General features: G+C 36.4%; 2 protein-coding genes across 2 annotated transcripts; one reads left to right on the forward strand and one right to left on the reverse strand.

The window, feature by feature from the left end:
- Positions 1-219: 219 nt before the first annotated feature.
- On the forward strand, positions 220-3,052 carry LOC103454273 (small ribosomal subunit protein uS2-like). Its single transcript, XM_008393872.4, has 5 exons — positions 220-570; positions 1,160-1,422; positions 1,982-2,179; positions 2,297-2,489; positions 2,751-3,052. The coding sequence occupies exons 1-5, from the start codon at positions 429-431 to the stop codon at positions 2,852-2,854; spliced, it is 900 nt and encodes a 299-aa protein (XP_008392094.2). The 5' UTR covers positions 220-428; the 3' UTR covers positions 2,855-3,052.
- Positions 3,053-4,002: 950 nt separating this feature from the next.
- Positions 4,003-11,395, reverse strand: LOC103454272 (phosphoinositide phosphatase SAC2-like). The gene is made up of 17 exons (XM_008393871.4): positions 11,170-11,395; positions 10,793-10,951; positions 9,898-10,102; positions 9,643-9,811; positions 8,743-8,965; positions 8,354-8,430; positions 8,076-8,263; positions 7,902-7,999; positions 7,633-7,766; positions 7,415-7,534; positions 6,876-7,245; positions 6,327-6,448; positions 6,045-6,125; positions 5,373-5,552; positions 5,081-5,254; positions 4,891-4,981; positions 4,003-4,479 (listed from the first exon to the last, which is right to left on the reverse strand). Exons 2-17 carry the CDS (start codon positions 10,889-10,891, stop codon positions 4,375-4,377), a joined length of 2,436 nt encoding a protein of 811 aa, XP_008392093.3. The 5' UTR covers positions 10,892-10,951; positions 11,170-11,395; the 3' UTR covers positions 4,003-4,374.
- Positions 11,396-15,773: the final 4,378 nt, after the last annotated feature.

The following is a 15,773-nucleotide window of genomic DNA, read 5'->3' on the forward strand; positions in this document are numbered from 1 at the left end:
ATGTAACAAAAAATAAATATCAAAGAGAAAAATGGTGATTTCTTTAGTAAAGAATAAAGTAACGATTTTTAAGTTATATAGAACAAAATAAGATTAAAATCGAATTTTAGAGTCATGGCTAAAAATAAGTATTAAAAAATTAAACAAAAATAAAAATAAAAACAAAACGAAGTGAAAAACTCTAAACCGGTGGATCATTGACTTTTACAAATCGTAGCCTTTGGTATAATCCAACGGCTGAAATATTACAGAAGAAATCTTAATCGTCCTCCTAGGGTTTTTCACACTCATCCTCCAGTAGATATAGCGAACAAACTCGCCGCTTCCCACTCTTGCAGCCTTGTCTCACTCCCGCACACAAAACCCGCCGGAGGCAATTTAGGGTTTTCCGAAGCTCATCTCCCTCTCTCTCTGTCGAAGTCTAGACGATGGCTACCACCGCCGCAGCACCGCGTCAGCTCTCTCAGAAGGAGGCTGACATTCAGATGATGTTGGCCGCCGAGGTCCATCTGGGCACCAAAAACTGCGACTTTCAGATGGAAAGATACGTTTTCAAGAGACGCAACGATGGTATGCATCATATTTCCTCCTTAATCTTCCTCAGATTTACTTATTTTTTATGCTTAATTTTTTGGTAATATAATATGAAATTTCAGATTTTTTATTATGTTTTTCTTGGTTTTATGGTGTTTTAAATGGTGGGTTCCTTCTAATTTTAGCTGAAATGATCGACAGCATTGTTTGGTATACTAGGTTTATGTGTGTGTGTGTATATATATGTTTTTGCTAGATCTGGTGTATACTACTATAGCTTTAGTGTTATTTGTTCTTGTTGGTATATTTTGTTGTTGTTATTTTCCTTTGAATTAAAATTCACGTTTCCCTATTTAAGCAGCTTCATGTGTTAGTTGATTTTAGAAAATGAAATGTTTGTGTTATATCGATCCCTTGCTGTAAAGGGTATCTTATTATTTTGTATTGCACCGGTTTGTTGTAGATCTGGATGAGCCTGCAACTGTATAATTTGTTTTGTGTGGCGATGAGTTAGTTGCGAAGTGCATATGCGCTATTCTCCGTCAAATATTAACTGTTGGCTTGTTAGAGGAACAGGCCCTCTATTGCTGATTTGGTTCTCAATCACTGATTTGGCCATTTTCAGGAATCTATATCATAAATCTTGGGAAAACATGGGACAAGCTGCAGCTGGCAGCCAGAGTGATTGTTGCAATTGAAAACCCGAAGGATATCATCGTACAATCCGCAAGGCCATACGGTCAGAGGGCTGTGCTGAAATTTGCTCAGCACACTGGTGCGAATGCAATTGCTGGCAGGCACACTCCTGGTACTTTTACCAATCAGCTCCAGACATCATTCAATGAGCCCCGTCTTCTCATTCTGACTGACCCACGAACTGACAGCCAGGTTATGATCTTCTTTCATTTCTAGTGGCTTTTGCTGTTTTTGTATATGTTAATTTGTAGACAGTTGCAACAGTAAAAATGATAATATTAGCTATGAAATTTGAATCGTAATTTATCTGTGATCCTGTCTGTGATACTACATGGTTCTTTGCCCTGGTTTGGTACTGAGGTGATTCTAAAAAAAGTGGCTATCCAAAAAAGCCGGGAGCTTTTTTATGTTTGGTAAACATTTAGCTTCAGCTTTTTTTCACAGTTTTTGGTGAAAAAAAAAACCAAAAACACAAAGCTGCAAAACCCAGCTTTGAAAAACCAGCATTTTTTCACATCTGTTTTACATAAAAGTTTATCAAACACTATAATACTGCTTTTTTTTTCAGAAACACTTTTACAAAAAAGTTTACCAAACACTCTGCTACTTTATTTCACAGCTGCTTATTCTCACAGCACAGCAGAAGCAGTTTTTTTTCAAAGCACAGCAATACTAAACCAGCCTTTTATTTCCTCAATCCTGCTCTGCTTGATTTTCACAATGTGTTCTAATATTATTTCTGTACACGCAGCCTATTAAGGAAGCTGCTCTTGGAAACATACCCACCATTGCTTTCTGCGACACCGATTCTCCGATGCGTTATGTTGATATTGGCATCCCAGCCAATAACAAGGGCAAGCACAGCATTGGATGTCTTTTCTGGCTCCTAGCAAGGATGGTCTTGCAAATGCGTGGTTCGCTTCTACCAGGTCACAAGTGGGATGTTATGGTAAGCATAGAATACCACTGGTGAACAATCTTTGTACATTATTTGTAATTGACTAGATGGCTTTAATTTTTGAATTGTATCTAAACTTCTCATCTTCGTACAAATGTCTCTCTGCAGGTTGATCTGTTCTTCTATAGAGAGCCTGAGGAGGCCAAGGACAAGGAAGAAGAAGGTGCAGCAATTGAGTACGGAAACGATTTTTCTGCACCTGTTGGTGGTGATTGGTCTGCCCCAATATCTGATGCTCAGTGGGTAACGGATGCACCTGCACCACCCATTGCAGCAGCTCCTGGCTGGACTGCAGAAGCAGGTTTCATCTCTCAACCTTTGTGCTTGAATTGTCGCACATGTGTTGTTTATATTATGTACCTTTGTTTCTGCTGCTTATTTTTTTTTCCAACTGCTATTGTTGCCATGCTATATATGCAAATGGTCCATTTTCTGTGGTTAGCTCATTTCCTCGTGGATTCTGCTGGATGTTAGAAATATTTATGCTTGAAACCTGGAATTCCTTTGAACTTCGTTGTTCGACTGTCTACCTATTCTGACTCATCCCGTATATGTTTTGCAGCACCAATAGCAGCAGATGGATGGGATGCGGTTGCTCCACCACCACAGGCTCTGGCTACTCCTCCCATTATTGAAGGTGGTGCTCCCGCCGCCACCTGGGATTAAGGAAATTTTGGTCATCACAATGTGTTGAATCTTTTGTAATCGGCGAGATTTTCTTATATTTTTGGGTTTCGGAAAAGGGATTGTGATTCCATTTTGAAAAATGGATTGGTTTTAAAACTGTTAAAAACTTGTAGAATTGAGTTTTCGTGGTATCTTGACAATGTTATCCTTATTTATATCATATGCTTTCTATTACAAGTCTTCCCTGAAACATTCAGCTTTGATGGACAAGCTAAAACGTCAACCACAAACGAAGGATGGTTGGGCTCCTAAGGTTAGAGTACTCACCATTACAAGTCTTCCTTGTATGTGTTTATAAGTAATTGAGGTACTCCATATTGTCAATGAATTTTAAGGTTTAATGATTTTGCATGTTGAGTTGCATAAATCCATTTATTTTCCACCCTGTGATAAAATTGGGCGCTTAATCAACTTCTTGGGTGAATCCAAAACTAAACCCTACCAGAAATTGTAAATGATGATTATGCTTTTCAAGGAGATCAAATTTTGGAAAATGGTTTTCAAACGCCCATTTCTCCTTCTGAGCACCTTGCTTTTTCCTCGCCTTTAGAATGAATAAATCAAACGGAATTAAAGAAATTGCTAGCGAGAAAATGGGTGTTGCGGAAATCACTTCCCTGGCACTAAGGGCTGGTTTGGTATTACTGTGCTTTGAAAAAAAACTGCTGTGAGAATAAGTGGCTGTGCTGTGAGAATAAGCGGCTGAAATAAATCAACAGAGTGTTTGATAAATTTCTTTGTAAAAGTGCTTTTGGAAAAAAAAGCAATCTGATAGTGGGTTCTTTGTAAAAGTGCTTTTGGAAAAAAAAAAGCAATATGATAGTGGGTATTTTCATTAAAGGAGCACTGTAGCTCTGTGTGCTTTGAAAAAAAACCAGTTTTCCAAAGCTATAAATAGCAGCTTCAACTTTTTCCTTTGATTTCAGCTTATTCTCACAGCAGCTTCCAAAATAAGCCATTTTTTTTCAGTTTACCAAACACCTAAAACCCTCACAGCTTTTTTTCATGGGTGCTTTTTTTTTAAGCACTTCACTCCCAAACCATCCCTAAATGATGTGAACATCAGCGCGGACGTGCACAAGCAGGTAATACAAAGTTTGCTCAACAAATAAACATGAAAAAGAAAATGAAACGGAACAAAATCCCAACCTGCATATTGAATCGAGAGCAGGAAATCTGTTGTTTATCTAATAATATTCACAGGTATATAAATTTTAGAGATATTAGAACCTAGAAGACGCGGCGGAGTTGGAGAACTATACGAGCGCCTTATTGCTACTTATCTTTACTTCCCCTACCATGACAATGGACCATATGACAAGGTAAACTGTAAAGTCTACCCAAGAATTAGTTTCCACCTTGAAGAATATATTTCTCAGCAAGTCCCAGTACTATGCTCTTTTGGTTGATGATATTCTTACCATTTATTTTCTGTACATGAACCCAAATCCTTCGGACGGGTTGAGTTAAAGCTATGACGCAAAACCTTATAGTTAGCTTCAAAGAAACAGCAACTCCCCATTAGCTACCCAGTTCATGAAGCCCGCTGAATACGGAGTTGTCATATTATCACGAGTGACCTCCGCTTCACATTGCTCCTTTCCCTAATAAATCAGGAAAAATAAAAGACATTAACAATTGAGTAACACAGGGGTACAAAGATGACAAGATTTAAAACTGTTTAACAGGGTATGGAAGTCTATAAAACATCTGATGGAGATACCGGTTCTGCGGAAACAGAAACCAACTAATACTAAAATTTGAAGAATACGTAACGTCAATGGATAAAGTGTCATACTCTTTTCCTCTAACTTTATTAAGCAAACTAGCCATTGCCAATTGGTCACTGAAACTAAGGATGCTATGACGGAGGTCTACTTACACAAGTGCAGCAGAATGGTATAACCAACTACTCTTCCATCTTTTCATCAGGAAATCTGGTAAATCTTTTCTAAATAAATGCAAATGGTACTCTATTTCATGCTAAAGCCAGCAAAAAGATAATAATAGTTTACCTTTCTCATGGATCCAGATTCACTTGCAGATGTTCTTGTTTCAACCCTTGGTCCGTTCACAAGATTCTCCGATGAAAGGCTGGTCATAGACCTATTGCCAATCAATTGTCAGTTCTCAAATCTTGAAGTTCACATGACATATTGGCAAGTCTAATCTGCATGCTAATTTTGAGAGGCTAGGAACAAGTACCTTCCACATATTTCTTCACAAGAATTTCCTGATGAGGACAACCAGTCCACATCCAGAATATTTGACAAGTTGCAATCATCGTCATGTTCATCATAAATGATATGATCACTCTGGAGGCATTCGTCTTCTTGCAACCCACAGAAAATCTGCTTGCGAGGCATTGAGGGAGTAAACCTACAAAAGCAATATTAGACCAGAAAAAGGAATTACTGTAGGCATACCTCAATAAAGATGATCAAGCATTCAATTTATTGGCTTAGAAAAACTAGAACTGTTTGCAACACAAGCATACCTGCAAGCGGATATATCACTTTCACAAGTTGAGATTACTGGTGCGGACTCTGAAATCGCTCTGTTACTTCCTTGTGCAATTTCAGACAAAGGTTGACTTTGCACAACTTCTGTACTTGTCATAGGGGAATCACTTTCACCGAGAATATGGCCCTCGGATAGTGACCTTTTGATAAACGACCTACATATGTAGAAATTCGTCTTGAATGTCATTAGTAGAGCCAGCCATAGGCTATTTATTCCTCATGATAATATCAAACAAACAGAAACTGCATTATCGATTTTTCTTTTTCTGTTAATAAGAAACCTTAATGTTAGTTTACACATAATTCTCATAGCCATAAGCTGAGGATTATTTTAACCCTAAACATCATCCACTGAGATATCAGATACCCAAACTTAAAAAGTGAAAAACCTTTTAGGCCCAACATAGCCCACCACCATCACCGATATTATCCCCAACTAACCACCTATTACTAGGTGTGGGGTTTTATCACAAAAGGGCTAGGTGATATAAGTAGTGAACCTTCCACATACAAAATGTGGATTTCATTGATATGTGTGCGCATATATATTTTCTTCTTACAATGGTGCTCTCCCTATTTCGACTGCAAAGAACAAACACATAACATTTCATACAATAACACTGTCATCAGCAAAATTAGGACCATACCTCCCAACATTGTTGTGTTGATCCGAATTCAATTCCCACAGTTGTGGTTTACCAGGTTGTGGTTGAAAGTACCCTAGGAATCTGCACAATTATATAGTGAAATAGTGCACCTGTTAGCTTACACTACTCAAACGGAACCGGACCAAGTATATCAAGTACAATATGCAGGGTCCTCAAGATTTCTTTGAGCAGAAAACAACTACAGCTATTAACCTGTTAATAAAAGTGGCTCAATTGAACTTACTATTAACCTGTTAATAAAAGTGGCTCAATTGAACTTACACATTAATAGCATCTTGTTTCACACTGTCCACGTAGGCATTACTGTAAAACCGCTGTAGAGTTCTAAAGAACTCCTGGGACTGAGTTGCTGCCTTCCACTGGCCTCTAGTCTCAGAGAATATCTGTTTCAGGTCAACAAGGAAAAAAATCAGTGAACAGGAAATAATCAACCGACTCAATAAGGCCATTTATATGGCCAAGGTATAAGGGAAAATCGGGGTAGTCACACTGCCTCTTTAAAACCTGGATCAAGTCCCCCGGTCTTGCCTTGAGCCTGCCACCTACTAAAATAGGTGACCATGACATAGAGTTCCAACTATTTAACAGAGATTGAAATCCAGAATCTCACAGGGGAGGATCCACCAGCAAACAAATATAAGATACAATAAATGACTTCAAGGTAATTTAGTTACAGTTACCACTTCCATCTTCCCAATTTCAATCCATTACGCTCTTCGTACTTTTTTTATTAGATACCCGCAGTGGAAGTTGAGATCTAAAATCATGCACATTCAGTTCTCTGTTGCGGGTGATGTTTAGAAGGGTTACCTTGTTATGAGCTGCAGAGCCGCCATATTGTAGTGCAAGTACGTCTCCCATTGTCTCATAAACTCTCATCAAGTCCTCTGCCAGAGGGTTATCCAGATCAATATCCGGAGATTCTATAAATCCTAAAGCATGAAGCTGATGTCCAAGAGCAACTAGCCCAAAACAATATTGGGCAACGTTTGTGCGATCTAAACAGTCTATGCAATTGGTCCTCAGGACTCCTTTCTGAAACATCATGGATGTGACATTGCAATTCATGCTTGCATCATCCCCATCACTGCCATTGCTAATCTCTGTTTCTCGACTATCAGCATCCTCATCTTTACTTGAACAGCTATGTGACAAGCAGTCATCGACATCATCATTTTTCCTGTATCACCTTAAGTTGTCAGCACTTTAAATAGTGTGCAAGTAATTCTATACATGCATACTTTAAAACACCTACTAGTGTATACAATGATAGATAAAACTACTGAACAAGGAAGCATATAACAAGGAATACCAAGCCGAAAAGCAATATCTTGACAAGAAGAACTTACTCAAAGCCAGATAATCCCACAGGCCTTAAATTGGGGGTTACTTGACAGTAGAAGATTCCAGTCAATCCCAATGCATATGTAGCCACTTTTCCGAGATGTCCCAATACATTGGTAGCTTTGCTGTAAATGAAAAATTATACAGGTTCAATTAATCCCAACCATACTGTTAAGTACAGACGTTCGTTCTACCTATAATAGGAAAAGGGAAAGTTGAGTACCTTCTGGCATGATGGTGCAGATCCCAATGGAGAAACCTCAGGCGGCTCTCTCTTGGTAAACTCCTATTAATAAATCTGATAGCATGTGAAAACTCTGCACGGAGAATAGTTTCTCGAGGCTTCTTCTCATTTGTCTAGAAAGAACGATCAATTATAGATGGAACAAAGATTGGAAGAGAGTTGAAAGGACGATCAGGTTTAGATTAGCATTTATATACAAGGATAGAAAAACAAGAAGCATTGACGCCCATAAAATAAAAGAGTGCTACCTTAATCAGATTCACAATAATTATTGGGTCTCCATATCTCTGGACAAGATTTTCAAAATGAAGTCTTGTGGCCTCGTAATTATGATCCTTCCTTGATACTGGCAAAAGATAGAATGTCAGCAGGACATATAATAACCACAGAAAATAAAACAAGTGGGTTCCCCAGAGTCATACATATTATATCAGGTTTGATATTTAGTCGAGAGGTTTCCTGGGACCAGAAAAGGGGAATTGAGCCTCGGTGCTGCACAACAGAACTTATTCGCACTGGGCATCCTTCAGGAGCATCTTCAATAACAAGCTGTTCTGTCTCAACATCATTAGCTACTCTACCTTTCTCATTTACACCTCGCTTTAGATATCTGCAGAGACGGGCATGCAAATGTATATTTCTAAAGAATATAGTATAACCATTAATTATTACAGAAAACAGGCAATAGCAGTGTCCAAACCTGGTGCCAGCAAAGTGACGTGAACGTCTGGCAATGAGGGTCAACTTGAAATCCCTGCCAGATACAGAAAGATCGACCTGGACACCGAAGCATGACGCCATTGAAAATATTACCAAAGAAGTACCAAAAAATGTGCATAAAATTTCCTTACGAAAAACTATAAAGGATGAGATCATGGGTTAATCACTACACGGTCATAGTCATGGGATACCCATGCAACTAACCACAAACAATACTGTTTGTGTATCTTAAGAAATAGAAAACATATACTCCCAACTTAAAGGGAAGAAATTATAAGCTTAGAGAGCTAAATTGCAAAAGAAATTCTGGCAAGCGATCATTCAATTTCTAGTCATAAGTAGTGCCAATAAAGGATGTAGCGTTCTGACCTGTTTAAAGAATCCATACACTAAGGCAACTGTCCATAGAGTATTCTTCAGACAATATCGGATTCCACGCGTCAAATACTCATTCCAAACAAACATTGTTTCATAAAGGGGAGGTCCTGTCTGATTATCACATAAGTTCTTTTGTAGACTAGACATAACATTGTATGAATAGCTGAAAAAGAAGTCCTTTGTGAGGTCCACCGAGCATAGGAGCTTCTTGTATCTATGTCAACAAGAAAAGGAAAACGAGGAGTAATGTACATAAATTATTAACTTAATAATTTAAACAAATCGAAAAAAAATACTGATGAAACAACTATTTGAAGTAAAGATATTAACCAAAAAGGGGAAAAAAGAAGAAAAGGAAAGTGCTTTCCCCGCGAAAAACCTGATGATACCTTGCCTCACTATATTTACATCATAACGGCAATGAAGTTTGCCCCTGCATATTTGCAGGAAATGAACTGGAAGGGCAGGTGGGAAAGGCCCCTAAAAAGCAGTATTAAAAGCAAAGGATCTAACAAACAAGATTGCATACTTGCCAAATCAATAGTCTATAAGATTCATTATTTGCCTTATCTTAGCAAAGACAAACTAAGGTAGCCGAAGAACAAGAACCAAGTCTGAATCGAGAAGGTCCGCATCATTAATTTCGCATTGAAGGGTGTATTAACTATTAACAATGGAGTACAGAGATTACCTCCACAGTGAAGAACTTTCTATTACTATACTAGCCATACTAGCCAAGTTAATTGAAACCTAAATAACGTAACACCATGGCACGATTCTTATAGATACACAAAAAGGGAATTTAAATTATGAATGCTACTCTCTTAAATCGCTTTAGAAGTACCAAGTACCAAGTACATATTACATTTACATGCAAAATGGACAAAAGACCTGTTCTCATCATTCTTAGAATTGGCCAATTTTGACCGCACGGCAGGGTTTGGAACTGGAATCATCTCGCTCTTGGAAATTGCATAGATCGTATGGCCACAAATTGCACCAATTTTCCTTCTTTTTGTAATAAGTATCATGTAATAAGGTCCCAAAAATTTCACGAACCCTAAAATCAGAAGAAAATATCTTTAGATTTTAAATTAAGAACACAAAAGATGTGCAAATGCATAAAACCATGCAAAGAAGTCTTACCAACGATTCCGTAACAAACAGTGATAAATTTAAGTCCACCCATCGGCTTGTTTCCTTCATGTATCCGTTTCAGGAGGTCATAGCACTCATTATCCGAGTATGTTGCAGGATCTTCAAGAATGTTTAACTCCGATGGATCCAATCTGTCAATCTTTAAAATCCTCCAAAAGGTTCTGCTTTTGTCCCTTCCTATCAAATAAAAATTCTGTTGCATACAAAAGCGTCATTAATAATCGGTAGGCTCAACTATTGGCACAACAAAGAGGTGAAACAAACAATCCAAGCAACGAATTGACACACTACTTTTTATATGTTCCTAAAATGAGAGCAACAAAACAGACAGCTTTCAACAAGCAAATCCATTAACATCCACTTTCCGAATCAAACAGGAATGGAAAGATATCATAAGGAAAACATTCAAGTTTCATTGCCCCAAATATCCAATAATGAAACAAATTTAGATTGACAGCAGGTCAAGATTTGCTAAGACTCCCGAGTCCTGATGCAGTACAACAAGAAACTAGAATCAAGAAATTCGCAACGCTAAAGGTCAATGTATAAGAACACGAACCAACTAATATTACAAACCAAATCATGAAGTTGACTAAAATTAGGATCTTTGCAATCAGAGCAATGGCGTTCTAGGATTCATACAGCCAACCCCACTTAGTAGGAAAAGGCTTTGTTGTTGTTGTTGCAATCAAAAGCAAAACTTGAAAGCTGTTCAAATCTCAAATCTTTGTGCCAAAATTTAATTGAATGAGTCCTAAAGCATCCTCCTTCAAGTCAAATCAAGCTATAGCAAAATTCATATCATGCATTCCTTCAAATTAAAAACAGATCAAATCTTAAAAACCAACAAACATAAACATTATATGTAACAAAAACACAGTACCGAGCGAGTTTCATAGAGCTTGAACTTCTGTAAAAAGCAAGAATTGGGTTGTTCCGGGTCGACCCGGTTAGGTGGGAGCTGCCCTGTCTCGGAGTTCATGATTTCGGATCAACCCGAGCCTCAAAAAGCCCGGGCAAAAAAACCTCTTGCTTTCAAAACCTGTGTGTAGAACTTTAAAATTTCAAAACCCAACTCCCTCACTGCCCAAAACCTCAAAATTTACACACAGCACATATACGAACATATACATATATAGAGACAGATGTTACACAATGAGAGTCATAGAGTCAATTATTATATATATATATGTATATAAATGTTTCTGAAATTCAGAGTACAACAAAGTTTTGAAAGTGCAAAAGGGCAAAGAAAATTACAAACAAAAAAGCTAAGAGGCTGGAAGAAGAAAGAAACTCTCTTTCTCTCCTCTCTCTCTCTCTCTCTCTCTCTCTCTCTCTCTCTCTGAAAGTGTCTGACTTCGTGTTTTGCTTATGAAGCAAGAGCAGACACAGAGAAAAGCTTCTCTCTCAGATCCTCAGGAAAACAGAGAGAGGCAAGGACAGCTTCCGCTTCTGTATCCACAAAAAAAAAAATATTAACAATAGTTGATAATAATGCCTCATCTCCTTATATAATATAGTAATATACACTTTTATTTATTTATTTAAAGAAAATCTGATTTTTTTTTTTTTTTTTTTTTGTGGGTTTCTTTATTTTCTCAGAAAATTCGTGACCCGCCAAGTCAACTCAAGATTTACCAATTTTATTTTTATTTTTATTTTGGAATTTTATATGGTAATTATTGTGAAATAAAATAATGGAATGACAAAAAAATTTATTTTATTTCCAGTGTTTGAGGAATTTTGTCTTTTTGGCCTGTGGCTGCATATTTTATTTTCACTTGACTCGAGTGGGGGTGGAAGGGACGTATTCCCAATAATTATTCACTTTTTAAAAGGAAAATAAATATTAAATTAGGAAGAAAAGAAAAATAGTGAGATGATATCATGGGGAGTGAGAATATGCTAATAATAATATGCTGCCTCGTTCTTCTTATCAAATTATTTCACAAATACACATGTATTTGTATTCGAATTCTTATTTCTCGATTCTTGTTAATCTCAAATAAATGTGTACATTGGAGAATTACATATCTACTTGTACTAAAATACTTGTTTATCAAATTTTTTGACTTTTCGTATATCTCAAATATGTATATTTTGTTTTTGTAAAAGCATCTCTAAATGAAAAGTCAAAAAGTTCACATCAGTAATGAGAACAAAAAAAATACAGCATTGGTGTTTTCCAACCAAAATATCACCTCCTATGTGGCATGTGGCTGACAACAAAGGTGGTTGCTGTTAAATTTGACAATTACTTCAAATCTATTTTTAGTGATAAACAAATGTTTTTCATCATTATTTATTATTTTTTGTTTTAAAAATACTTATTACAATTATGAAATGTAGTAATGTAGTAAATAATAGTTTAAATTTGACATATTGAGTGGAGGACAAAATTTAAAAAAAAAATAAAGTGTCACATAAACCTTCAAAATTAAAATTTGCATTTAAAATTTGACACTCCCTTTGAAAATAGTCTAACAACTCACGTTTAAAATGTCTCAATTTACGAGAGCGAGAAGACACTAGTATAAGTTTATTTTTTTATCAAAATATTTATCAGATTTTTTGTGAATATTAGTCTATTTGATACGTGCATTTTGTATTTTGTAAAATAATTCATACTAAGACGTCTATATTTACCGGATGAGTTATATGCTTTGTTTGCTTAACCAATCTCTTTCTTTTTATAAATTTGGAATTATAACCCTTCTAAAACCAAACAAAATATACTTCTTCTACACTACACGTCATGTTGCCTTATTACTTCTTCTGAACGAAAGAAAAATATTGTGAGATTATATTTGATCAAAGAAAAATTCAAACAGTGCAAAAATTTAACCATAATTTGAACTCATTTGAGAAATGTCCTCAAATGGCTCAAAACGTTTTTAGAAATAATATTTTAGGTTCTAACCAAAATTAACTTGGATTTTTTTTTGGGAAGTTTAACGAAAAGCACCTAGTACTGTTCACTTTAACGAAAAACCACATTTTTACATTAAAAAGTCAATCCTGGTACTATTCATTTTACTCTTTATTTTGTCCTTATCATTAAAACTCAAAGTTTTCAAACCCTTTTCATTAGTTTTCCTTTTTTTTTAAGGACTGGTTTAAAAACCATTTTTATCAAAAACATTTCCAATCATTTAAATGGTGCAAAATCAAACATTAATCAATTAGTTTAATTATGGTTTTGAACTTTTGTAAACCGCAAACCGATTACTTACATATTTATTAATATTATTTTATTTTACATGCGCGATCCTCTCATTGCATATTTATCTAATAACTAGATAAGAGGGTTGAATTTGAGGTTTATGGAAATCGATGATTGATTACCAAAAAAAAAGAATACGTAGCAAACTAAGCAAATTAATACGTAGCAAACTATGAAAATTTTGTTTGTTTGTTGTATTGGGCTGACAGAGTCGAAAAAATGATTAGGTGTACACCCAAACCGTTGAACATTGATTTTGTTTGGGTGATTTTGTTTTAACATTTTTGTAAAATCCAAACCGGACCACACGTTATATTATAATTGGTTTGGTCGTGATTTGGGGGCAAATCAATCTAATCCGAATCATGCCCCGCGGTCATTTCACCTTAATGCTAGGCAGTTAGTGGTCACTGATAATATAATGGCTACAGCCATTTAGGAGTGATTCAATGGTTGTACACGAATTTTAAGGTTGTATTTTATACAACAAATCTTAGGCTCGATTATTAGCAATAGTGAATCACACGATGATGCTCATAGAGGGTTGACATGTCTCTATGAGTCTTCTCGACTCCCCAAGAGTGAACTACCATGACGAAGTTAATGTAACCATGCAAAGGTTATTTTAATACAAACTAAAGTTTTTTAGCCAAAATGGTTCATGATATTGACATAACTCATCAATTTAGTGATGTAGTTTAAAATCGATATAAGTGGTCTCTGAGACTATCCACCGTTAATCAGTTTGGTCATTCCGTGAAAATCTCTGTTAAATTGAGGGTATTTTTGTTAAATCAATCATCCACTTGAACTAATGGTTACAATTTAACTCTACAAAATCAGGAATTATGCTAATTTCATAAATCATTTTGACTAAAAACTCTACAAACTAATTAAGGAAGAGCTTCTCACTAGCCTAATAGTGTAATGATATTCATTTCCACCGATAAATTTAGATTATATGTTCGATTCTTATTAATGACAACTTAACACCAAATTGTTATGAGTAGCTAACAGTTTGGCTTTAGCTTGAATCCACTTGTTTGAAAGAAATAAATGTGTTGACTTGAACAAAAAATTGATAATAATTGTAAGAGAAATGCTAAGGGATTTTCTGTCACATCATAGTTTAACGTCAAATTATGTGTCAACATCATAAAATATTATGCAAAAAATATAAAGTGGCAAAGAATCCATGAAAATACCACTTTTAAGAATCTTCTGAACATTTCTCTACTTGTAATCTAGAGAAGTTTTACAAAACAACTAGTTTCAATTGACCAATTTGATTTCCCTTCTCCCAAAGTTATTGCCCTTGATCTTTAGAAATCTCTAACTTGGTTATTTGGTTAAGTCATTGCCCTAACAAATGTTTTGGAGAGTAAAAAACCTATTAATGATGATAAGTGATTGAAGCACCCATGATTATGCTAACTAGTTGACACCCCCCACCCCCCACCAAAAGAAAAATATAATTCTTACATATATGATTAGGCAAAGTGGTCGGAGAGGTGAGGACTCATCAATGAAAGGCAATGCAACAAAAGAAATTAAGACTCTGGTAGTTAGTCCGACCCATTGTTGCATGCATTTGCCACGTTAACATCATGTTAAATCATTAAAGTTTCTAGATAATTTTTCACCAAAAAGAAAAAGTTTCAAGATAATTGATGCATTCATCTTTATTTTATTTTTTCTTCTTCTTTTTTATACGAGGATGTATTTACAATAAGATAGAAGCGTGAAGTATTAAGAAAGTATGTAACGAGTTTAAAATTCGTCACACGAACTTTAGTTGATTCATAATTTATACTTCATTTCAAGTAAGAAAACATATCATCAGTTAGTATACTAAATTTTTTTATTTCAAGAATGTAACATCCCACATCGCCCATGGGAGTGGATCCTGTAAGCCTTATATGTATATTTCTATCTATACTTAGCACGAGGCCTTTTGGGAGCTCACTGGCTTCGGGTTCCATTGGAACTCCGAAGTTAAGCAAGTTCGCGCAAGAGCATTCCCAAGATGGGTGACCCACTGGGAAGTTCTCGTCTGAGTTCCCAGAAACAAAACCGTGAGGGTGTGGTAGGGGCTCAAAGCGGACAATATCGTGCTACGGTGGAGTCGAGCCCGAGATGTGGTGGGGGCTCAGGCCGGGATGTGACAATTTGGTATCATAGCCAATCCCTGACCGGAAGTGTGCAGACAATGACGTCGAGACCCTAAGGGGGTGGATTATAACATCCCACATCGCCCATGGGAATGGATCTTGTAAACCTTCTATGTATATTCTCATATCTACCTAGCATGAGGCCTTTTGGGAGCTCACTAGCTTCGGATTCCATCGGAACTCCGAAGTTAGGTGAGTTCGCACGAGAGCATTCTCAGGATGGGTGACTCACTGAGAAGTTCTTGTCTGAGTTCCCAGAAACAAAATCGTGAGGGTGTGGTAGGAGCCCAAAGTGGACAATATCGTGTTACGGTAGAGTCGAGCCGGGGATGTGATAGGGACCCGAGCTGGGATGTGACAAAGTATGTAAGTAAATAATAGCGTACAAGCGATAGATGAGGTAATTCATCGAGGAAAAGTAAGTGAAAAAATTAAAATAATTAAAAGATGATAAAAGGAATTGACAA

Source organism: Malus domestica, chromosome 17, assembly GCF_042453785.1.
Source record: "Malus domestica chromosome 17, GDT2T_hap1".
NCBI lineage: Eukaryota > Viridiplantae > Streptophyta > Magnoliopsida > Rosales > Rosaceae > Malus > Malus domestica.

Excerpts from the sequence above, each read along its gene's own strand:
- LOC103454273 (XM_008393872.4), top strand. The coding sequence starts at position 429 with ATGGCTACCACCGCCGCAGCACCGCGTCAGCTCTCTCAGAAGGAGGCT. Across the intron at positions 571-1,159 it reads TTTCAAGAGACGCAACGATG|GAATCTATATCATAAATCTT; the intron begins GTATGCATCATA and ends GGCCATTTTCAG. Across the intron at positions 1,423-1,981 it reads ACCCACGAACTGACAGCCAG|CCTATTAAGGAAGCTGCTCT; the intron begins GTTATGATCTTC and ends CTGTACACGCAG.
- LOC103454272 (XM_008393871.4), bottom strand. The coding sequence starts at position 10,891 with ATGAACTCCGAGACAGGGCAGCTCCCACCTAACCGGGTCGACCCGGAA. Across the intron at positions 8,264-8,353 it reads CGTCACTTTGCTGGCACCAG|ATATCTAAAGCGAGGTGTAA; the intron begins GTTTGGACACTG and ends CCGTCTCTGCAG. Across the intron at positions 5,255-5,372 it reads AGTGATATATCCGCTTGCAG|GTTTACTCCCTCAATGCCTC; the intron begins GTATGCTTGTGT and ends TTGCTTTTGTAG.